At 42.6% G+C, this 24891-nt stretch overlaps 1 protein-coding gene across 1 annotated transcript; it reads right to left on the reverse strand.

The window, feature by feature from the left end:
- Positions 1-8894: 8894 nt before the first annotated feature.
- Positions 8895-17928, reverse strand: LOC310865225 (high-affinity choline transporter 1-like; the record flags this gene model as incomplete). The annotated part of the gene is made up of 7 exons (XM_083774251.1): positions 8895-9464; positions 10064-10281; positions 10817-10904; positions 12969-13117; positions 13966-14121; positions 14629-14742; positions 17745-17928. The coding sequence occupies 7 exons, from the start codon at positions 17926-17928 to the stop codon at positions 8895-8897; spliced, it is 1479 nt and encodes a 492-aa protein (XP_083630377.1).
- Positions 17929-24891: the final 6963 nt, after the last annotated feature.

A 24891-nucleotide genomic window follows, 5' to 3' on the forward strand; every position in this document is an offset into this window, starting at 1 on the left:
TCCTGACAGGATGCTATCTAGAGGTCCTGACAGGCTGCTATCTGTCCCTATAGAGGTCCTGACAGGATGCTATCTAGAGGTCCTGACAGGATCCTATCTGTCCCTATAGAGGTCCTGACAGGATGCTATCTGTCCCTATAGAGGTCCTGACAGGATGCTATCTAGAGGTCCTGACAGGATGCTATCTGTCCCTATAGAGGTCCTGACAGGATGCTATCTGTCCCTATAGAGGTCCTGACAGGCTGCTATCTGTCCCTATAGAGGTCCTGACAGGATGCTATCTGTCCCTATAGAGGTCCTGACAGGATACCTCAGGGAGTTGACATCGTGTCAAAAAAGTGCAGGCACCCCATGGTTTACATGGTTTTTATACATTAACTTGTGATCCATGTCTAAGTTGTGTAAGGTCAGAGTGGTTCAACTTCAGAGTCATCGTGTGCGATGTTTAAAAAATTAGGCTAGCGTAGCCTCCTTGTCTAATCTGTGTGTATATGTGACGGGGGTCAAGTGTTCTTTTTATTTTTTTGTGTTTCCTAATGGCCTTATTATTTACCTGTTAATCAGTAATATTGCTTTCCCTTGTGTCCTTTATATTACTGTCTTAATGTGCTGTTGTGTTGTGTAATATCATTTAAGGGTTGTGTTCTTGAACATCCCCTTTAAGCCCTTAATTACCTGACCAGGGCCAGCCCTGAGTGGGGTGGAGCTCCAGTGACTATAAATGGGGCCAGAGAATTCATTCAAGAGAGACAGGAAAGGGAGAAGGCCTGCAGGAGTGGGTCTGTTGTGTGCGGACGATGGGACAGGAGGAGTTGTGCAAACTAACCAAGGATCTGGACCAGCAGATGAGACGGTGACAGAGGGGAAGCCAAATAACCGCAGCAGAGGGGCTAAGTTGCGACTTGCCCCTCTCCAAGCTAAGTACCCCCTCTGTGTCCTTCAAGTTGACCTTGACAACACACTGTCTGTAGCTGCCATTGTTGAGTGAGGTTATTGGGACTGGATGAACTGGCGGTGTGTCCATTGTGTGTTCACAGTGATGCTGAGAAGTTCCCTCGACCCCACCTGGCTGCCAAGAGACTAATTGCCCCCTTGCAAGTTGCACATTTTGAACAGTAGTGTTTTAAGAGTTGTTGATTATTGTTTGGTTAATTAGTTAGGTTGTTTATAGGATATAGGTAGGTTAGGCTTTTAGATTTTTCTATTGTATTTTTAATCGGCCATCTTAAAGTGCCCATGTATAGGACTAATAAAATCCACATTGTTTTGTACCAACGGTACCTTAGAACTGCTTCTGTTTCAGTTATTCCTGGGTTTCCTATGTTTAAATGCTCTTTTACCTGGTATAAGACTAGACCCTGTGTGCATCTTTATATTGAAGTTAAGAGTGTTATACAGAGGACCATCCTCATTAAAAAAGGTGGCATAGTCGCAAACCAGCTTTATTGGGTTTCACAATTATGCACCCTGCACTTTTAACAGTGCACTTCGAATTATATTGTGTTTCTCATGAAGTAATTCCATGCAAGTTCTGTGTGACTGACTAACTCTAACTCTAATCGGCACACACACACACACACAATATGGGGTTCCAACCGTATATTTCCCGCCTCCGTGTTACTCACCCGCGTACTTTCATACTTGCGCAGCGCACCTCCGCATAGACGTGTTGTGTAGTTTCTCATTGACACAGAATTGAAAGTAGACGTGCACGTGTGCACGCATGGCGCGCGCACGTGTACGTGTGTACGCGTGCACGCATACTTTCTATTACCGCACGCATAAATGTAATTGATAATTTGGGTTTCGTTTTTCTTCACACAAGCACAGGACACGGCCACAGAGCTGCGCAGGTAAAACTACACGTGGTAGATTTGATGCTGTTCACTTCAGCACGTGCATGCTCATGTGACATATCTGTGTTTGTTATATTTTCACTCACACGATCACATGATAACAGGTATGTTATTGATACTGCTACAAGATGCGCGATTGGGACTGTGAACGTATAGCCGCGTCGTGTACATTAAAATCTTAGGCTACTTAAATGAAATTAATTGGCCTATATAGGCTATGTTGCATTCAGAATATAATGATGTATTATTATTTGGTCTTTGGATCTGACTATACATGAATACAAATAGGCCTATAGGCCTATCTCAGTTTAATGTGTAGCCAATACATTAAAATAAGTGTATAAATAAACGACCTGTCCCTGTTTTTTTTTCCATTTCCCCCATCAAGTGTTAATACTGTGATCAAATACTGATCAGCAGCTGCCATATATCTAACTTTAATGTCCCATGTAAGCATTTAGGCTATACAGTATTCTATTGTCCAACAAACTGGCTATATAATAAACGATATAACCCAATGTATCGCTAAATATTTTACTGCCGTTTAGGCTCACTGGCACCATCAAGTGTATACAAGTGGAATTACAACCAGCAAGTTTACAAGTATGAAAATGCACATTGTAGATCTACATTGATCTTTGTATATTTTTCAAAGCCAATTTCGGTCTTCATGCCAGGTTTTGAATTCACCAGTCAACCCAGATGAGATATAAAATGAGATTTACAATACACTTTGATAACCCTTCATGTTATTTTATTGTCAACAAGAACCAAGATAATTTTTTGCCATTAAAATGGCTAAAAACAAGGAAACAAACATTTCTCAAGCTCATAGCGTTCCACCAGCTTGTAGGTCTGCTATTTTTGAAAAATTGAATAACGACTGACATAGAAACATAGCTTTTTCAGAGAACCGTCAAGGATGTAGAAGACATTTGTAGAATTTCAGCTGAATTTCAGCTGACCCTCGAACGGATCGGTCGCACTTCAGAGAGCTCCCCAGACAACAGCGATTTTTAGCTATGTTTTCAACCTTTTCCACCTTTTTCCTCCTCTTCATGCTATGGATTACGGACGCATACTTTAATTCAACATGGACCTTACACCACCAAGAAGAGATGGAACGTCACGGAATCGAAGCGGAGGAGTTTCACAGCGATTTTTACCTCCTAACTGGCGATGAATGTAAGCATATTTCTTTTGGGTCAGCAGCGATTCATGGCCTGTTAACAGCAAACCCGAATCGCAAGTACAAGCCCCCGACTGGCAAGATGGATCGCAGAACTGTGATTATTCTTTTCTTGTTACTATCGGGAGATATTCACTTCAATCCTGGACCGGTTACCCGATCACAAGCGAGACTGCACTCACAGCAGCAACTGTTGCTTCCGCAAACAACGAACGTTCCCATCGCAACGCGTCACGGCTTCCACGCCTTCCAGAGCGCCGCGAGCGCCTCGAGCGCCTCCCCCACGGAACGGACCACGGACGCAACTTCAAGATCAGCCCATGAACTGCAGACAACCAACGCCAGCGGACCCCCACATACCACCGCAGGCGTCTTGTTCGCCGAAGCCACCCCAGCGGCAGTGATCATGGAGCTGAACGAGGAACACCACCCCCTCCCCCACACCCACAGTCAACCCAGGACTACAGAGGATAATAGACCACCCATTCCCACCCCAGCCACGGACCCAGACACCAGGATGGATCTGACCTGGCCTACAGACATGTCCAGACATGTTCAGACATGTTCAACGGCGCCACCCCCCACATTCCACCGCCCCTCCCCACTCACACCTCAGCCGCGGACACGCCCATCCTCGGTCACACCTCTGACTACTTCAACACAGACGAAATTAACACAATCGTCGCATCCAACGGCCTTCACCTGTTCCATTTGAATGTGAATAGCTTGAATCCCAAACTAGCTGAGATCAGACATCTGTTCCAGAACGGTAAGGCAAACATACTGTGTTTCTCTGAAACTAAACTTGATGAGTCTACTAAAGACCCAGAGATTGAAATAGAAAATTACTCAGTCATTAGAAATGACAGAAACAGGCATGGTGGTGGCGTGTGCATGTATATTCACCAAGATACTGAATACATTACTCGTACTGACTTGCAGCATGATGAAATTGAAACTGTGTGGGTTGAATTAATTTTCAAAAATGCTAAATCGGTATTAGTGGGCACCGTCTATAGACCCCCTGATCAGAATGAGTTCTATGATATACTTGAGGGGTGCTTAGCTGGGGAGGAATGTGTAGAGAAGATCCTGATTGGCGACTACAATACGGATATGCGTCATAAGGAAGCTCCTGTGTTCAAGTCATTTAGTCGGTTTTGTGATCTGCATAGTATCAGTCAGCTAATTACCCAACCCACAAGAGTGTGTGATTCTTCTCAAACTGTCATTGATCTCATTCTGACCTCGGACAAATCCAGAATCTCAAAGAAAGGGGTTATTGTATGTGGGCTCAGTGATCATTTTATGATTTTCTGTACCCGCAAAATACAAAAACTAAAGTTTGACTGTCACAAAACAGTCATATCTAGGGACCTCAAAACCTACTCTAGTGAGGCCTTTAACCTTGAACTGGAGAGTCTGGATTGGTCCGATGTGCTCAGGAGCTCACTAGTCGAAGAAGCATGGCTTGGCTTTAAAACCAAATTTACATCAGTACTAAACATCATGGCTCCTTTGAGAACCGTCAGGGTCAAAACCCGCTCGGAGCCATGGATGAATTCGGACATACTGACTGCAATGAAAGCCAGAGACAACAAATGCTCTGAACTTCTTAAATGCAAGTCCAAACTAGCCAAGTGCAAGCGCTTCGACAGTGATCTCCAAACCAAACTGTGCAACCTAAAAGCCCAGTGTAACAAGCTAAGAAACGGTGTAATTGCCATGACCAAATCAGCCAAATGTAACTTTATCAATGATAAAGCCGAGGAAATCAAAAACAATCCTCGGGAGCTATGGAAGTTACTAAACAACCAACTAGGCTGTGGTCGGAAACTAAAAACCAGGTTTACTAACATAAACATCAAATCGAATAACACCCTCATCACTGACAAACTCGATGTAGCCAACCACTTGAACATCTTCTTTACAAACATTGCAACAAAGCTGGTTAGCAAACTGCCCTCCCACTCTGGGCGTTTTGGTGTAGAGCACATCACAGCCTTCTACAAAAACCTTGGTGTTTGTAAAGATGATTTTAAAATGGCAATGGTAACAACCGAGGAGGTACTTAAAAAACTGAGTGCCCTCCAACCCCACAAGGCCACTGGCCATGACAATATTCCCTCCAAATTTCTCAGAGACTCAGCCTTTTCCATAGCTCCAGTCATCACCCACATAGTTAACCTCTCCATCAAACAGGGACAGGTCCCCCAAGATTTTAAACTGGCCAAAGTAACCCCCTTGTACAAAAAAGGGAGTAAATTAGAACCCGGCAACTACCGCCCTATTTCTATTCTAAGCTCCATCTCGAAAGTGATGGAAAAAATAGTCTATGAACAGGTTGAAAAGTATCTTGCCACTAATAAATTGCTGTACGAGTTCCAATCTGGTTTCAGAACATCCCACTCCACTGACACATGCCTCCTCTATTTGAGCGACCACATCAAACACGAGGTGGATGCTGGAAAATACTGCGGCATGGTCATGCTGGACCTCCAAAAGGCTTTTGACACAGTGAACCACTCCATACTGGTTAACGAGCTTAAAGCTATTGGTTTTGATAGCACATCAGTGAGCTGGATGCAATCCTACCTGGAGGGGAGAGAACAGATGGTGGAGGTGAACGGAACACTGTCCCCTCCCCTCCCAGTGAGCTGTGGCGTCCCACAAGGAAGCATACTAGGGCCTTTACTGTTCCTAATTTATGTTAACGACATGACTTCAGCTTGTGACTGCAACTTGTTCCTGTTCGCAGATGACTCAGCACTGCTGGTCTCGGACAGGAACAAACTGCAGGTTGAAAAGACCCTCAGCTCTGAACTCGGTAGAATCTGCACCTGGCTCGCTGATAACAAACTATCCTTACACCTGGGAAAAACTGAATCCATCCTCTTCGGATCAAATAGTAAACTCAGCAAGGCAGATGGCTTCTTGGTTAGAGTGGGTGACAATATTATCACACGAAAAGATGAAATTACCTACCTAGGTTCCATCCTGGAGGCCAATCTTTCCGGTGATAAAATGGCCACCAACGTAATCAAAAAAGTCAATCAAAGAACAAGATTCCTTTACAGGATCTCCTCACTGGTCAGCAAAAACACCTTGAAGACCTTAACAGGAGCCCTCGTACAAGGTTTCTTTGACTATGCATCCACCTCTTGGTACCACAGCACCTCAAAGGCCCTTAAAACAAGGCTCCAGACCTCTCAAAACAAACTGGTCAGGCTCCTACTTGGCCTCACCCCCCGAACCCACCTCACCCCTGCCCACTTTGACAGGCTGGGATGGCTTAGGGTCGACGACAGAGTACAGCATCTTGCAATGGGTCTGGTCCACAAGATTCGATACACCACCAAGATACCCATGTACCTGTCTAAATACTTCCTTAATGTAAACGAAGTCCACACCCACAACACCAGAGGGAGTGCAACAAACCATGTACAACCCAGATTCGGCACAAACAAGGGACTAAATTCTTTTCGCTCCTATGCCACCAAAATGTGGAACGCCCTACCAACAGTCATTAAGACATGTGAATCCCTTGACTCCTTCAAAACCGCTCTCAAAGGGCACCTACGGATGGCTGCAATTCGAAACTGGCCTCTGTAAAATCTGAATCCCCCCCACCCCCCCACCCCATTTTCCCTCACTGTATATTGTATCTTTTCCCTTTTTTGCTTCCCATATGATGAATTCCTGTTCTGTTCTTTACCTACAGAGAAATGTCTATTTGTATGTCTCTAAATGTTTGTATGTCTTTAAATGTTTTGATGAATTGAACAATGTGGACCCTGTTGTAAACAAGTGTAATGCTTAATTGGGTCGTCCACTCACAGTTGACAGTCTTTGTATTGAGTTTGTGCTTAAAATGTACTGTAAATTCTACAAACTGTTAATAAAGATTTCAATCAATCAATCAATCAATCTGATCTCAGGTCAGAATGGGTTAAACTCGCCAGGAAGATAACATTTCGTTTCGTTAGCTTGGAATCCCCATTTTTTTATGTCACTGCTAGGCAGGTTTCTGAACACGTAAACAAGTAGACGGAAATGGAGCTACAACAAGCATCAGTGAGGAATAAAATATAAAAGATTCAGGCATGTCCAAATGTTGGAGCCTGAACAATGCCAGATATCATATAGTCACTTAAGGAAGTATTTAGAGAGGTACATGAGTATCTTGGTGGTGTATCGAATGTTGTGGACCAGACCCATTGCAAGAGGCTAGCTACTCTAGGGGGTTTTCATGATTCTGAATCCATTCCAAGCATTCGTTTTGCACGAAAAATATATTTATTTTTATTTATTTTTTTATTTGGCCATAACCACTTACCCAAATGTGTCCAAATGTGATGCCGTTTTTAGCCCAAGAAGTAAAACTTGTGTAACTCCTCATGCTGAACAACTTTCGTGTTCTGACTTTTCACCTCTGACCTTTAGATGTCCCACCATTTTGCATTATATGAAAAACAGTTCAAATCTATCTACTATAAACTTTGAAAAGGCGTAACTCGTCTGCCAAAAGCCATGGATCTTGTTTAGTGAACTATGGGGGTTCCATAATATGCTGCACTTTTTATTGTAAATAAGATAAGAGAGACCCTACGTCTGTTCTGTTTGTAAATAAGCTAAGAGAGACCCAACAAGTGTTCTGTTTGTAAATAAGCTAGAGAAACCCAACGAATGTTTTGTTTGTGAATAAGCTCAGAGAAACCCAACAAATGTTCTGTTTGTGAATAAGCGAAGAGCTATGAAGCTAAGAGTGTACTGTTGTGAAACAAAACCTGTACATTTTTGTGGAAAAGGCGGAAACCCTTTACTTGCGCTCAAACTTTCTTCTCCCCACGCCCCCACACCCCCCCACCCCCCCCCCCCCCCACACACACACACACACACACACACAATCTCTTCTTCACACACTTTTACTTTAAAAAAGCCGTCTCATTTCATCAGTCTGTTTCATTTCTATCCAAAGGCCCTTCAATTATGGAATATTACTAAGGATTACTGTGATTATGGTAAGCTCACATATCATACATATACCATACTTCACTGGCAAAAAAGGACCCCACTTTGGGAACCACCGCAGTACAGGACACAAATAGATAACAGTCATAGATAGCAGGTAATCACATTTCAATTCCAGATGACTCATTTAAAAAAATTTTGTATTTTGTTTTTTGTTGAAAATAAATAGTATAGGCCTACAGAAGTCCCAAAGCTCCTGGTAAGGAAGCTGAGACCATATCTTTTAAACCAGATTGTGATATGCTGTGAACATATGGATGGGGCATTGGTAGGTCTTCAGGAGGAGTACTCCATCACCACTAGTAAGACGCCTGAGGGCGAGAAGCGACCTCTCCCTATAAGGGAGAGGTCAGATCAACATATGGAATGTCAGAACAAATCAGCTCCATACAGTATATGGAGATCTATAAGGGAGAGGTTGCACGTACTGTATGCATCTGCCTCGTTGACGGCAGACTGCTGGGTGAGCGCTGGCGTTTTGGCATGCAGGGGTCAGATCAACATGGAATGAATTCTGTACTGGCCATATATGGAGCATGTCTTGAGTGAACAGGGTTTGATGAGGTCAGATCAACATATGGAATGTCATAACAGGTCAGCTCCATACAGTATATGGAGATCTATAAGGGTGGTAGCGGGGACATTCTCTTGAGTGTACAGGGTTTGATGAGGGCCCAGGTAGGGCCGGGCCTTCATTCTTGGGCCTGTTGAGAACTCTAACTGACGGGAAATGCTCGATTCCATAGTTAACTGCGACCTTTGGTCGCAATCAGAGTCCTTAATCATCCGTTAACCTACATAGACCATAGAAAATAATGTTACAAACGGGTGCTGTCGATCACCTCTGCTCTCTCCGCTCCGTTGACACCCTTTGCCCCTTCCGCCTCCCCACCCTTCTCCCCCGAGACACCCATAGGTACCAGGAAGGAGCCTTCCTCCTCCCCCGAGGCCCCCAGGACGTCCCAGGAAGGCGGCAGCACGTGGCGGGCGAACAGGAGGCGGGCCAGCACGGAGACCGAGGGAATGACAAGCAGCGTCAGCAGCATTATCAAAGTCCTGAAGGGAAAATACTGGACAATCTCTCCAGTGGACTCGTCCTCCCTCCAGCCAGGGAACAGCAGCACGGGGGGCATGTCGATCATTGGCTCCCCGCTCAGCAGTCTCAGCAAGGTCCCGAGGAAGAGGCCGGCTGCCGCGCCATACCCGTTGGCGCGCCTACAGTGCAGCACGCACAAGAGCTGGGGGAAGATCATGCAGTACAGCAGGTCCCCGCCCAGCAGTAACAGGGCACTGATGCTGCTTCCTGCAACGAAGGCCACGCCTGTGCCGGCCACACCCGCCAGCAGCACGTTGACGCGGATCACAATTCCACATTCCCTGTCTGACGCCTGAGAGAGAGAGAGAGAGAGAGAGGGAAAGACACGTTAGTTATTTAAGGGACATTTCACCGCTGGTTTCACTCAATGTTACCGGAAATAGTATTTGTAGTAGATAACAGTAGCACAATTTGAAATTTGCACCCGATGGCCAGAAAAATAAGGAAGTCTGTATGTTTACTAGGGTTTGACTGAATTCCTACAATGACCATATTGCTTTGGTGCACTGCCCCATCTTGTGGATAAGGGGGAGGCTGCATGAAGGTGTGACTTGTAGACAGTCCAGAAAGGAAGTGAGAGCACATTTTCACGACAAAGTTTGGCGTCATTACTAAAATATCTAAAAACACATATTACACACAGACTTTAGAAAGATTTGCTGCTCAAACCTTTTCATGTCAAGGACTCCCAAAAGTATATGTATTTGGCCCCTGACCCCCATCTCAAAATATTTTGTTCTAGGGACCCCCCCCCCCCCCCCCCCCCGGGAGGTTTGAGAACCACCAGACAGTGTGTTAAAATGGTTCCAAATGTGATGGAACCAATTCTGGTTGAGTTTTTTTGCATGCTTTTTGACCCTTTTTCTCCCCAAATGTAGCCGTTATGCCAACCTGTTTCCTGATGATGTTCTTGTAGATATTCTGAGTGAACATGGATGCAAAAGAAAGCAGCATAGAGTCCATGGAAGACATGACGGCTGCAGTTAAGCCTCCAATGCCCAACACTGACACCCAGTATGGAGTGAGGTTTTGCAGGGCCAGCGGCAGCACATTAGCTGCCTCCCCGCGCTCAAATGGAGGTGGAAGACCATACTGGGTCTGGTTCCAGTCTGAGAATGGGAACCGAAACAGGTATACCAAATAAGTGATGAGAAGAAGTCAATAGTTGACTCAAACTTAAGTGGCACAATGTCATTTTTTAAGTTAATACAAGATAACTTAAATACAATTGTGGTGGTTGTATTTTGTCTCATTGCTCTTCTATTGAGACATTTAGATTGTGTTATGACCTAGGCACAGGATCTGACACAGATTTTTACCTGAAAATCAACATTCCATTTATCCCCTGAGCAAGCATTAGTTCAATGATATATATAAACTTGCAGTTGCGCAGAAAACTGGGTTCAAATCCCGGGTAGAAGAGAGGCTTTCCAATCAAACGATAACAAACTTTAGGCTACAAAACTAACTAAAACTAACTAAAATCATACAGGAAATCTTCTTAGTTTAGTAGCTAAGTTAGTAGGCCTATCCAATATTTTTCTTTAAAAATAGCAAACATAAAAATAAAAAAGATATCTGCTATGGCTAATCAGTTGACCAAAATGTAATAATACAGCAATACGGTGTGTGTTTCTCACATGCCTGCAGTGGCAGCCACTGCTCCTGTGATGACTGCCGGGATTCCTATGATGAAGACCATGACGGCGGCAACAAAGCAGGTGATTTGAGCCTGAACAGGTGATGCAGCAGAAAGCACCCGCTGGTAGAACACCTGGTATGACAGACTTCCCAGGCCCTTCAGAGCATGCACACAGACACGCACGCACGCACACAGACACGCACGCACGCATGCACGCACACAGACACGCACGCACACAGACACGCACGCACGCATGCACGCACGCACGCATGCACGCACGCACATTTATAACATTCACTCACATTCACTCACATTCATAAGACACAGTGATGTGATTTAGAACATTGGCTCTCAAAGTGTGGTCCGGGGACCCCCATGGGCTACTTGAGGGGGTTCCAGGGGGGTCCCCGGCAAAATGTGTTAATATAGCATCAAAATCATTTGAACCGCTTTAACCCTATATAAAAGCTTTTGAAAATCTACAAGCTCACAGTGATTCGCAATGCGGCATGCTTGTAGATCTGTTTTTTCTCTTGACAACACAATCTTGCATGGGTGTCCTTGACACTAAATACTTTCAGATGGAGGTCTCAGGTCTGCGACCAAACACATACTTGACATGCAAAGGTTTGAGAAGCAGATGGCTTACGTAGGTCTATACGAAATAAAAACTAACCAATAAGAGAAATTCATCCATCCATTTCCCAGCATCCTGCAGCTTCAGCTCCCCAATCCAGAGCTGCGACTGTAAAGGTGTCATATTACTATTAGATTAGTGCTTCTCAACGTGGGGTCTTTTGAGGACCCCCAGGGGTCCTTGAGGAGGTTCCAAGGGGACCCCAGATAAACAACCGATACTTAGGAACTATAGGCTAATCAAATGGATCCTTAATGGGTCTGTATAACTCAGTGAGAGTGTACAAATGGTACCCAGTGGTTTTACGGTGCATGTTGGAGCCTGCGGCGCAGACATTAAAAAAACGGTTTCAAATGGGAGTCTATGATCTAATCTAATCACACACTGGGGGTCCTTGAAATTAAAAAGGTTGAGAATCACTGTATTATATGACGATGACGACGACAACGATGACAACAATGATGATGCTGGGTTGAGAAGCAGGAAGGGAACACAGATCCACTGGGAAGAGAACAAAGAAAGAAATCAAACAACACTGAATGATTATACATCACAGAACAGACATATCTTTTCTGTCGGGCAACACCAATAAGGCAAACTATAGTGGCTTCAACACTTGTATCACTTGTAGATAGTTGGTTTTACTGGCAGAGCAGCATGAATCAAGCTTATTATCTGCAGGGGTCATTGCTATGTTGGCTTGTGGTAGACATTTTTGTCAAAATTCAATTTTTGCCAAAGACATGAGTATTACCAGAAAGACGTAAAGAGCTAGCCCTGAATGACCATAACAGGTCTGTAACTCTGAGACCCCTTTTCCACCGGTTGGTTCCCAATGGGAACCGGTTCAGTTCTTTTTGGTTTTTAGAGCCAGAGCTCCAAAATTGGTGGGCAAACTATACCCTATATTAAATTGTTTATAGGATCAATACAAGTAAATTAATACATGATAACCATTCCACAGTAGTAGCTTTTTCATATTTTTGATTATTTTTCATATTTTCCTACATAATGCCTCATTTGCATATTTAAAAATGTAAAATGTGTAATACAATATATCATTGTCTTCATGTAAGTACTCAATTGGGGAAGTTTAATGGTGATAACAATCTAATATTGGTATGGTTTTGCCCATTCATAAACGTTTCAATTTTGGAGCTCTGGCTCATGGACTAAAAACCAAAAAGAACTGAACCGGTTCCCACTGGGAACCAACCGGTGGAAAAGGGGCCTGAGAGAGTACAAATTGACACTCTCAGAGTTAAGGGTGTCCTTGCAAATGAAACGTTTGAAAAACACTAGTTGGACTATGGAATATGTCATAGTAAAACATGTGTCTTATCATATTCTGAAGAAAACTCTTGACATTCAGTGATTGGTTCTCGTGATCAAAAGAAAAACATGATAATGGTGTAAAACATGAGAAAATCTCAAATCTACCACGAACAAGGCCAATACGTCTTTTCCACGGACACATCTGTCTGTGGTGGACATGTTGATTGATGGGCCCTGCTCACCAGGCAGACGACAATGATTATGAGCTGGATGATGTCGGTGTAGGCCACAGAGTACAGGCCTCCCATCAGGGTGTAGGTGATAGCCACGGCTGCAGACAGGACGATGGACCAGGACGGAGGGAGGTCCAGGATCACACTGAATGTCACCCCTGAGAACACAAAAAAGAAGGGACTCCCACATACAGTCTTTTTAAGTATGTCGGGCACTCGGCTGTCCTTCTCCTACGCACCTGTCGCCTGTAGGTGTGCTTTCTTACTTAAGTATCAATACTGCAACGTAGAAATACTCTGTTACGAGTACAAGTCTGGAACTCAAGTAAAAGTATATATTGGTATTAAAATGTACTTGAAGTACCAAAAGTGAAAGTTTTCAAAATGTGAAAATTCTAAATGTATAAAAAGTATTTTGAAAAAAATCTACAATTTTGCAATGTGACGCATTGTGAGCTTGTAGATCTGATATTTCCAAATGGCCGAAACGCACATGGGGGCACGTGCGCACACACAAAAATGTACGTCATATTTGACGGGCATTTCACCTAATTCCTCCTTTCATTGTCAAAGGCAAATATGAGTCGTTTGTGGACAAAAGCTGTATATAGGCCCCTCAAAAAACACCCCCCGACCTACCAAGCTACCGACCTATAAATAATGTAAAGATCAGACCCGTGTGAACTGTGATCATAATTATACAAGATATGAAATGTAAGATGACAACTGAATTTATGTGATAAACCCTGAGCTGAATTAAAACAGTTGCATTGTGTTTAGAAAAGTCGATTTGCTCGTCCACATATAATTTATCCTTTCATTGTCAATGGCATTTAATGTTTGTGTTGCCACTGATTTGTTCAGACACATATGACATAAATTCTCCTTTCATTGTCAATGGCAAATGTGACATGTGAATTGTGACGAAAAGCTGTATATAGGACTTGGGGTTAACTTTTTTTTATCCTCCAGGAACTTTTTTTTGTTTGTTTACAGTATGACTGACCTAACCCTGCCAGGATGACGGCCACACACAGCAGATCACACAGCAGGATGGGAAGCAGCAGGGCGGTGGTGACGGCGTTGCCGTAGCGACGCTGAAACGGATCCATCATAGTCACATAACACTTGACCCTCATTGGCTTGGTAAAGAACAAGCCTCCTGTTGGGACAGAGCATATAGTAGTTGTAGTTTCTGTGTGGGAACTGGGAAGTGAATGTGATATTGTTTATATATGTTTTTGGTGTCTTATGAGTTATAATCCTGTAAGGGATGGGTCTTTACGTCAAAACATGAAAATAAAGATTAATTCATTAATTTATTCATAGAGGCCAAGGGAAAAACCTGCCCTGCATTTTTCACATCTGCCTTTTATAGTGAAACCAGCAGGCCATCTTATGTATAAAAAAAAATGATATTACTCATTCAGTTCAATTTTACACAAATCGGTATACCCATAATGTCTATAGTCATGCGATCTAGATGGATCTGTTTGATTTTCCATATGCCATTCTGATTGGCAAGATGGTTTGCAGGTGTGGTCCGTTTCGAACAAAACCAATACATAACTAAATCTTAGCCTTTTCTTTAGCCTCCAAGGTCGTCAAGGCAAGGGCAAGCACTATGGCAAGTTTTCATTGAATTTGGAATGGATGCCACGTTTCTTACCTACAATGAAAGTCAGTACGTAGGCCAGGGGTGCTACAGCCCAGATGAGACCACGTGAGGGAGTGTAAACCATCTCAGCAGTTCCCAGGATGTAGCCCGCTGAAACCCAGGTGGCTGGTGGTGACAGACAGAGGTGGGAGGAAGTCCCTATGTTGCAAGTCCAAGTCGAGTCTCAAGTCTTTGCTCTCAAGTCAAGTCAAGTCTCAAGTCTTTGGCATTCAAGTCCCAAGCAAGTCCAAGTCCTGAACTTTTAGTTTCGAGTCCCAACCAAGTCCTAAGCATTTTGTTTCAAGTCCCAACCAAGTCCTTACCTTTTGTTTCGAGTCCCATCAAGTCCTAAGCATTTTGTTTCAAGTCCCAACCAAGTCCTTACCTTTTGTTTCGAGTCCCAAACAAGTCCCACCAAGACATAATACTAATTAATGATATGTAAAGATTTACATAAATCATGAGCATCTATTGAGCCATTTAGATCATGTCAAAGGTCATGTCTCACCGAGACACAGGATCTGACACAAATTAAATGTTTCCCCTGAGCAAGCAGGCTATTATTATTACAATGGTAAAATGTCATTACTTGCACTGAAAAGGTGTTCAAATCCAGGGTAGAAGAGGAATGTTACATAATGCCTCGATCCACTTTTTCCACTCCCGATCCGATACCGATCTAAAATCATCAAAACCGATCCGATAACTGATACCGATCCGATATCGATCCAATCCGATCCAGCACATATTTAAGTCGCTCTATGCTTTCCCAAATCTGTCAGACATTTTTTTATCTTTACCTTTTATTACAGATTTTATAGTCTGGAATGTTGAATCAGGATTGATCAAGTGATAATATTATTACTCAAAACAGAGAACAACACCTCCCCAGAATAATAGTCAACAAACAAGTTCCACATGAGTATAGGTTGAGAATAACTGACCCATTTATTTTTAACAACTTGAGCCTATACTTCAAATGTGGAAGTGTTCTAGTGACAAATTTATTTTATTGTATTCTATGCCTTTTTTTATCCATACTATTTATTAGTATTATGCACATTATGCACAAAATTTTAAGGACCCAGCAATTTGTATCTCTGTGACCCCAAATTATTATTTTGTATTTGTTTATATTGTAAAATCAATGTCAATTTAGAGTGTACAAATGGAACCTATCATTTGGCTGGGAGTGGGGACCCCTGATCCCCAAACCGTGCATACTGTCCTACAGCTACACAGCACACTGTCTGTCCGTGACAATGGAAATAGTGTCTGTTTATTTAAGCATTGGTTAGCACTTAAGCAGTTATTAGCATCATAGCATGGTCTGTCACATAAGTATTGACAAACAGCGGTCATATTTGTCAACCAACTGTTGGGGACTGTGGGGATATATCATTTTAAGAACATGAGCATGTCGTCATGCTCAGCTGTCAGCTTGTTGCGCTGTTCCGTCTCTCGTCTAAGATGTTGACGCTAATCAATGCTAAAGATTAGCTTGCATGGAGCTAAGGCTGAAACTTTGCTGCTGTTGTTGCCACGGTGGCGAATCCATTTTTGCACTCGGCTGTTGGGTCTTTTTTGTTTTAGAATATATAATACTCCCATGCGGGAGCGGCTGTCAATGTGGCTTTCTCCACACTGAGTAGCAGCGCGCAGTAATAGCTAGTGGCTAGCCTAGCAGCCTGCACTGTGCAAGACTGCCACTGTGAAGTGTGACTGGGGCTGCCAATGCCTCTGTAGCGCACACTGCTGGAGGAATAAAGTCCTGGAGTGGAGTACTAGAATGGACTGGAGTGGAGTGCTTGCAGTGCTTGGAATGGATCGGTCATTTTCGCTGTAGTCCGATCCGATCCCGATCACGTTTTTTGGCTGATATCGACCCGATATCCGATCCGCGGCATCCCTTTATATACAAATACCAAACTATTTTACATGTCATAAAAAAGATAATCAGATGCTGTAAGGTATTAAGTGACTTGAAAATGTTCAAGTCAAGAGGGCTCAAGTCAAGTCAAGTCTCAAGTCCTTGGCGTTCAAGTCAAGTCAAGTCTCAAGTCTTTGGCATTCAAGTCCCAAGCAAGTCCAAGTCTATTTTTGATTTGATCAAGCAAGTCTAAAGTCATCAAAATCGGGACTCGAGTCCAAGTCGAGTCTCGAGTCTCGAGTCCAAGTCCCCACCTCTGGTGACAGATACACGAAGAAATCAAAACGGTTATTATTATACTCAAACATGACGATACAAACATACAACCACAACACCAGGGATTGAAGAAGTAAGTTCTTTACTGAAGAAAAAGTATCAATACCACAATATAGAAACATTAGTAAGTAAAAGTACAAAAATCGAAATGTACTTAAAGTACCAAAAGTAAAAGTAGTCATTAAAGTAGAAAGTCCCATTTCACAAGTTGTCAAATGTATAAAATGTATATATTTTTTATTTACATCTACTGTACAACATCACAATGTTATTATAACAAGCTCACATGTTGCGATGCGACATGTGACTTGTGAGCTTAGTAGATCGGCTATTTTCAAATAGGCAATGTACAGTATAGGGCTGAAGTTCTTTTCTTTTGTAATAATCAAAAACCTACAAAGTAACTATAGTAGTAACTAAAGTTTTCAATAATTACAGTGGGGTAAAAAGTACAATATTGACCGTTGAGATGTAGTGGTGTAGAAGTACAAATATAGACCTCTCTCGACAATTGAAAATACTCAGTACCTCACAACACTGATGTCCTGACACTATGCACTGGTTCTCAAACACTGGGTTGGGACCCATTTGTGGGTCGTGGACACATTTTTATGGGTCCCTTTATTTTTTTGTTTCCTACATTTTGTTTTTAATTATTATTTCAAAACATTTTCAAGAAACCCAAAATTGACTTTATTGATTATTTTCAGTCATTTTGTTTAGAAATAAAAGAAAAATCTAATCAATTACATAAATTAGAAAACAAATTGTAGATCTGCTATCTTCACTAGTTGGTCCAGGGAAAACTCATTTATTTTTTAGGTCTTGAGCTACTTAGTTTGGGAACCACTAGCTATAATGTCCTGTGTGTGCCATGCAATGCACTGGCCAGCACACAGCAGCTATATAGGATGCTGCTCACCTGTCATTGTGAAGATTCCAATGCAAACGTTGATGTCGCGTCCCCCTACGATGGTGACCTCACTCCTGGGACCCACACACTTCTTCTCCTCCTCTCTGGACTTCTTAGATGCCCAGATGCCCATTGCCAGGATCAAGACATAGAAGACCAACAGCCCCACCAACCCCCCTACGTCTACAGCCATTGTCAAACTGTAATAATCACAAACACATAAAACATCATAGATCACATGTGTGCACCCACACACACACACACACACACACACACACACACACTCACACACACACACACACACACACACACACACACACACACACACACACACACACACACACACACACACACACACACACACACACACACACACACACACACACACACACACACACACACACACACACACACTCCCTCTCTCTCTTACGGTTGTGTGCACATTCCTGCTGCAAAGTGAGGAATGGTCTGTCATGGGAGTAACCTAACTGTGTAGTGAAGCTATACCAGTGTAGGCAAACAACCTCAAATGAAGCAGATTAGTTCATTTTACAAGGTCTTGCAGTTTCTGCCTACTGAAGCGCCCGGTCCTTCATTGCCACCCTCAGTTCCTGCCTACTGAAGCATGTGTCCCTATAGCGATGACATCAGGGAATGACAGCTTTCTACCTCTGGTCCGCCCTGAGGCAGGACTCCAGAGAAGAAGGGAAGATATAACCTCATTGTCAGCTCTGTAGCAGTGGCCGGCAAAATGTGCTCTTCTGGATCGGACCAGTGAAGAAACACGGGGAAGGTTGCCGTATATTAGATTAGTCGATGGATGGTGATGGATAATAAGAAATAGGATCCATCTTTAATAATGATAGCTTTGAAAGGACTGTATAATTTGTAAAGACATACTGTAAATTCTATAACTTCAAATAACCCAGCAGGGAGCAATTAAATACCGTGCTGTATTTACCTTGAAAATGAGTGAATAGCCCTTTAAATGACCATCACTGTACCAAAAATGAGAAACATACCTTAAAAAATGATTTGGAGGCAGGATGAAATAAAGTTCGGAAAGAGCTTAAGGTTTAACAATTATTTTAGTCGGTATAAAGTCAATTTACATAGAGAATGTGCTACAGGTTCAGAATAATAGTATTTCCAATCATAATTTAAATAATCAATAGTTGATTCCAAATGAATCACCGAAGCTGAACTCCGGAACTGAACTGAACTGAACTTCACAGTATTGTTCCAGGCTAAATACTGCAGATCACGTCAGATTTGTTGATATCAAGTTCATTGGCTGGAGATGTTTCATGTCCGCAATGTCAGATGACAAAACCAGTGTTGGCAATCTCTCATTAGTCCAACGCCTAGATGAGGATGGCGCTCATGTCCTCTGTCCCGCACAGCGATGCCCATTGAAGCCTAGGCAAGCGTTGCGAGGCAACCTGTAGATAACTTCTTTCCCTGCACCAAGTTACTAGGCCAAGGTCAAGATAACTAGACTGATAACACAGCAGCTGCATATCAAATTAAAAACAGCGCCTACAGTATTGAAAGTTTGTGGCTGAAGGCAGACCCCATGGAGACTGAATAAGGAGTCAACACGATCTTAAATGGGACAGATGAAAACTTATTTTGACCATAAACATATGAATGACATGACATTATAGATGATAAGGAGAACAACAGGCAGTAGGTTAAGAGTAAAATGATGATCTGGACAATTTTGAATCCGGCCTGGGTCAAAGTTCAGGAGAATATGAGACCTTGACCACTGGACATTAGTTTGTAAACAGACAAGACCCTTTTTATCTATCAGATGGCTCTTCCAAGACAGATTTTGCGGTCTCATTAGAAGGCGGGTGTAAGTGCCATCCAACCGATTCTCTTGTTTCTTTGAAAGTGTCCATGTCTGGCACGTAAGGACTAGGCTCTGTGGGTTGACTCCTATCCGGGCCCCACCTACGTCTCACCAGGTCCACTCCTGCTCTCACCAGGTCCAGGCCCTGTGCGTTACACCAGACTCCCAGCACCAGGCACCTCATTCAGGAATGACGGATTCTCGAGCCGCAATGGTTCATATATAATATGGTAGCACATTGTGAGTAAGATTTTAATATATTTATCAACCATATTTTCTGAATTATTAAAACGTAATCTCCTCTATATTTAATCGTAACGAGGGGATCGTATCACATCAGTAATGCAACCTAAAACATTGAGAAAACTGGCAAATTAAACAGTGATATTATACCTCTTCTGGTGTAGGGTCTTCTTCTGGTGTAATGTGGCTAGAGAAACAGTCAGAGGACATTTACAGGTCGATTTGCATCAGCGTAACGGGGGACAGTAAAGTCAGGGACAAACATTGATTACAATATTTTAAGCATTAAAAACACATTCATTACAATTAATAACATTTGGCGAGAAGCATTAGAATTATAATAAGAATTTTGTTGTTATTTTTTAAATGTGTAACTCACCTAGAGGCGACAGGTGCGTAGGAGAGGGTAAGGTGCCTGACAATGAAAAAGAACAAACACCCGCACACTGTCTTCAACTTTAGTAGGAAACAGCAACGTTTCGGCCTTCATCAGGCTATCTCATAAAGATAGCCTGGTCAAGGCTTATTTTACACAAGATATGCTGTATCTGTACCTGGGAACACAAATGGCACAGAATACTGTGCCATTTGTGCGATTCTTTTCCTATTTTTTGCTGTCCTGAATGGTCACGTTTTTGACCTCAAGGTTTTGACCTCAAGGTTTTCTTTTAAGTGAGATTACGTCTCTGCTGCCTGTAAATCATGTCACGTGTCAAATGTGAACCATAGGCTCCAATTTACAACTAGTGGCCTACCTACTATGCCTGTTCAAGAGTTCAAGAGTTCAATGTTTACATCGGCAGTGGCTCAGGGGTAGAGTGACCGGAGGGCAACTGCAAGGTTCCCAGAGTTAGTGTCGAAGTGTCCTTGAGCAAGACTCTGAACCCCAAATTGCTCCTGATGTGCAGGTTGGTGCCTTGCATGGTTTCCCCCGGCATCCATGTGTGAATGTAAATGCTGACTTTATATAGCGTCTTTATCCAAGGCGCTTTACATAGATTGTGCATCAATTCACCCATTCACACACCGATGGTGGCGGAAACCGTGCAAGGCACCAACTAGCACATTAGCAGCAATTTGGGGTTCAGTGTCTTGCTCAAGGACACTTCAACACTAACTCTGGGGAGCCCGGGTTCAAACAGGCAACCTTGCGGTTGCCATCCAGCCACTCTACCCCTGAGCCACCGCCGTGTGTGTGAATGGGTGAATGTAAAGCACAATCTATGTGAAAAAAATATATAAATTTACATTTACATCCATAAATCTTCTCTTCGGCCTTCCTCCAAACCATATATCTCCAAAACATCTGACATGTGCTGTTCCTCTGATGTAGCCTACTTGTTCCCTGATCCTATCCATCCTTAGAATACACAAGGCAATAACACACCAATGATACACCTATTGAATCACTTTAGCGTAATAGGTCACAGCTTCAGGACATCGATAATATGTTACAGTAAAAGCGAGAAACCAGTAAAAGTGAGAAAATCGGAACGGGGGGTGGGGTGGTTGTTTTTCCGGCGGGAGGCCGTGGCTGGGTCCGGTTCTCTTTGAGGCCATTCACACTGAGCACTGCAGCCAGCCATGCAGCGTTGTTGTTGAACAGCCTGCACCGCTCAGTTCACATGGGTGTGATTTTTCCGTCTTATGGCTGTATATTTACTTTTTGTTTTCTACTCGTTTATAATTTTGCATTGCATTGTATATTTGTCTATCATTACAGCAATAATAAATAATAATTTATATGGGGAAAAATAATAATATATATATATATAATAATATATACACACACACACACACACACACACACACACACACACACACACACACACACACACACACACACACAGTACAGTATTCAGTCAAACAATCAAAACATACACTGAAGGGGCTTGCATTACTTTGATTCTTCAAGTGTCTGACTCCAGAGCCATAAAACAGTGCAACAGCTCTATCTAGTGATAGTAGTGATACATGGAACGTGGCTGTGTGTTTACTGTGTGTGTGCGTGTGGTGTGTGTATGCGTGTCTTGTGTGCTCTGTGGAAACCGAGCTACACTTCCTAACCATCTGTCCATTGGGCTCCGTCTTATGAGCTAATTTAGAACTTCCTGTCTGAGAGCTAGCTAATTTAAGACATCCGGTTGCCTTCAGAATAAAATAAGGTTATTTAATTCGTTAATTAAATAATTATTACATTACATTATTAGTATTATTATTACATTACAGTTATTGTAAAGACACATTATGTTTCTGTGTAAAAATAAGTAATTAAATAACATAAAAAAGTTATCTAAATGGATAAATGCTATTCACTGGAGTGCATGGACTTTATAAAGTGGACACTGGACAAAAGACGGCTCCGCGAGGCAACTATCTGGACATACATACGCGTTCGGGGAGATGTCCTCTACCACACCCCACTCTCCGCTAAGCGGGAGAGGTGTAAAATTCACAGCAGCAGACCTTCTACTGGGGTCAAATAGTAAACTCAGCAAGGCAGATGGCTTCTTGGTTAGAGTCGGTGACAGTATTATCACACGAAAAGATGAAATTACCTACCTAGGTTCCATCCTGGAGGCTAATCTTTCCGGTGATAAAATGGCCACCAACGTAATCAAAAAAGTCAATCAAAGAACAAGATTCCTTTACAGGATCTCCTCACTGGTCAGCAAAAACACCTTGAAGACCTTAACAGGAGCCCTCGTACAAGGTTTCTTTGACTATGCATCCACCTCTTGGTACCACAGCACCTCAAAGGCCCTTAAAACAAGGCTCCAGACCTCTCAAAACAAACTGGTCAGGCTCCTACTTGGCCTCACCCCCCGAACCCACCTCACCCCTGCCCACTTTGACAGGCTGGGATGGCTTAGGGTCGACGACAGAGTACAGCATCTTGCAATGGGTCTGGTCCACAAGATTCGATACACCACCAAGATACCCATGTACCTGTCTAAATACTTCCTTAATGTAAACGAAGTCCACACCCACAACACCAGAGGGAGTGCAACAAACCATGTACAACCCAGATTCGGCACAAACAAGGGACTAAATTCTTTTCGCTCCTATGCCACCAAAATGTGGAACGCCCTACCAACAGTCATTAAGACATGTGAATCCCTTGACTCCTTCAAAACCGCTCTCAAAGGGCACCTACGGACGGCTGCAATTCGAAACTGGCCTCTGTAAAATCTGAATCCCCCCCACCCCCCCACCCCATTTTCCCTCACTGTATATTGTATCTTTTCCCTTTTTTGCTTCCCATATGATGAATTCCTGTTCTGTTCTTTACCTACAGAGAAATGTCTATTTGTATGTCTCTAAATGTTTGTATGTCCTTAAATGTTTTGATGAATTGAACAATGTGGACCCTGTTGTAAACAAGTGTAATGCTTAATTGGGTCGTCCACTCACAGTTGACAGTCTTTGTATTGAGTTTGTGCTTAAAATGTACTGTAAATTCTACAAACTGTTAATAAAGATTTCAATCAATCAATCAATCAAAAGTCAATGCTCAAAAAAGTACCGTTTCCGGACCCAGAATGGACACTGGACAAAAGACGGCTCCGCGAGGCAACTATCTGGACATACCCACGCGTTCGGGGAGATGTCCTGTACCACACCCCACTCTCCGCTAAGCGGGAGAGGTGTAAAATTCACAGCAGCAGACCTTCTACTGGGGTCATTGCTCAAAAAAGTGCTGTGCCTTGGGGCATTGACATGAAATCACTGGCCTATAACATGCATTGCAAAGTAATACTAATTATTTTGGTAATTACTGGTGTTTGAACACTAATGTCTGCATCAATGACAATGGTAATGTCATTCACTATGTAGATGAGCCATTAACAGTAATAGTTTATTTTTACAGTGCTGTGTTTATACATTCCTCCAAACCCTCTTTCTGGCTGGGCGGTGCCCAGGTATAGATGAGGTGACAACGATCGATCGTTATATATAGCCTATAGTGGCCCTCTCCATAGCATTACATTTATAAAATAATAAAAGAATACAGACAAGGCTTTGAAAGTTAGAAAAAAATACCTTTTAATTAATCATTTCTCATTCACTGTTACACAGAAGAAGAAGAAATCACTCTGCAAAATAATGATCATCACAATCAGAAATAAAACGCTAATTTAAAAGTTTCCAAATCCCTACAATATTTGTTTTTAAACATCACAATTTGTCTTAATGTGGACTGAGAAGCTACTTTAATAGTTAGTAGTTACAGATTTGATCAATTTACTGCATGTGTGTGCGCATCTGTGTTAATACAGCAAACATTATTCAAACACATGCAAAACATGCAAAAACTACAAAGTCAATCAGTGCAAACATCACTCAAAAGTACAAAATGGTACTATAAGTGCAACGTACCTATAAGTGCATACATTACTCAAATGTATAAAAAGGTAAGACGTGCAATGTAACAAGTGCAAACGTTACTCAAAAGCTTAGGTACAACATGCAATGTACCTCAATGCAAACATCACTCAAATGTATAATATGGTACAACATGCAATGTACCTAAGTGCACACATCACTCAAATGTATAAAAAGGTAGCCTATAGTGCAAAGCATCACTGCAAACATAAAGTGCAAACATTGTACACACACACACACACACACACACACACACGCACACGCACACGCACACGCACACGCACACACACACACACACACACACACACACACACACACACACACACACACACACACACACACACACATAAATTGATCAAAAGTTAGATGTACTTTAAAAACAAAACCAGCTCAGTCCAAACATTTCAAACGTTTGTTTTTAGATGATCACAGTAAGCACTATTGGATTAAATCACGTGGGGACGTGTCATTTGGCGTCCCTCGCATCCTCCATTGGCGGCGAAGTTCTCCTACAACATAGATAAAACAGAGCCTTTTAGTGCAGTGCAGTACTTAAACTATGTACTCAGAGCAATACATTTTTTCCTGTCAGCTCATACAATACACAATCTCGCTTTTCAGTCTCTGTTTGGTAAGTGTTGAGACTCACGTCAAACAGAACAGCTTTGG

The sequence above is a fragment of the Protomyctophum parallelum genome (assembly GCF_964188405.1).
Source record: "Protomyctophum parallelum genome assembly, chromosome: 10".
NCBI lineage: Eukaryota > Metazoa > Chordata > Actinopteri > Myctophiformes > Myctophidae > Protomyctophum > Protomyctophum parallelum.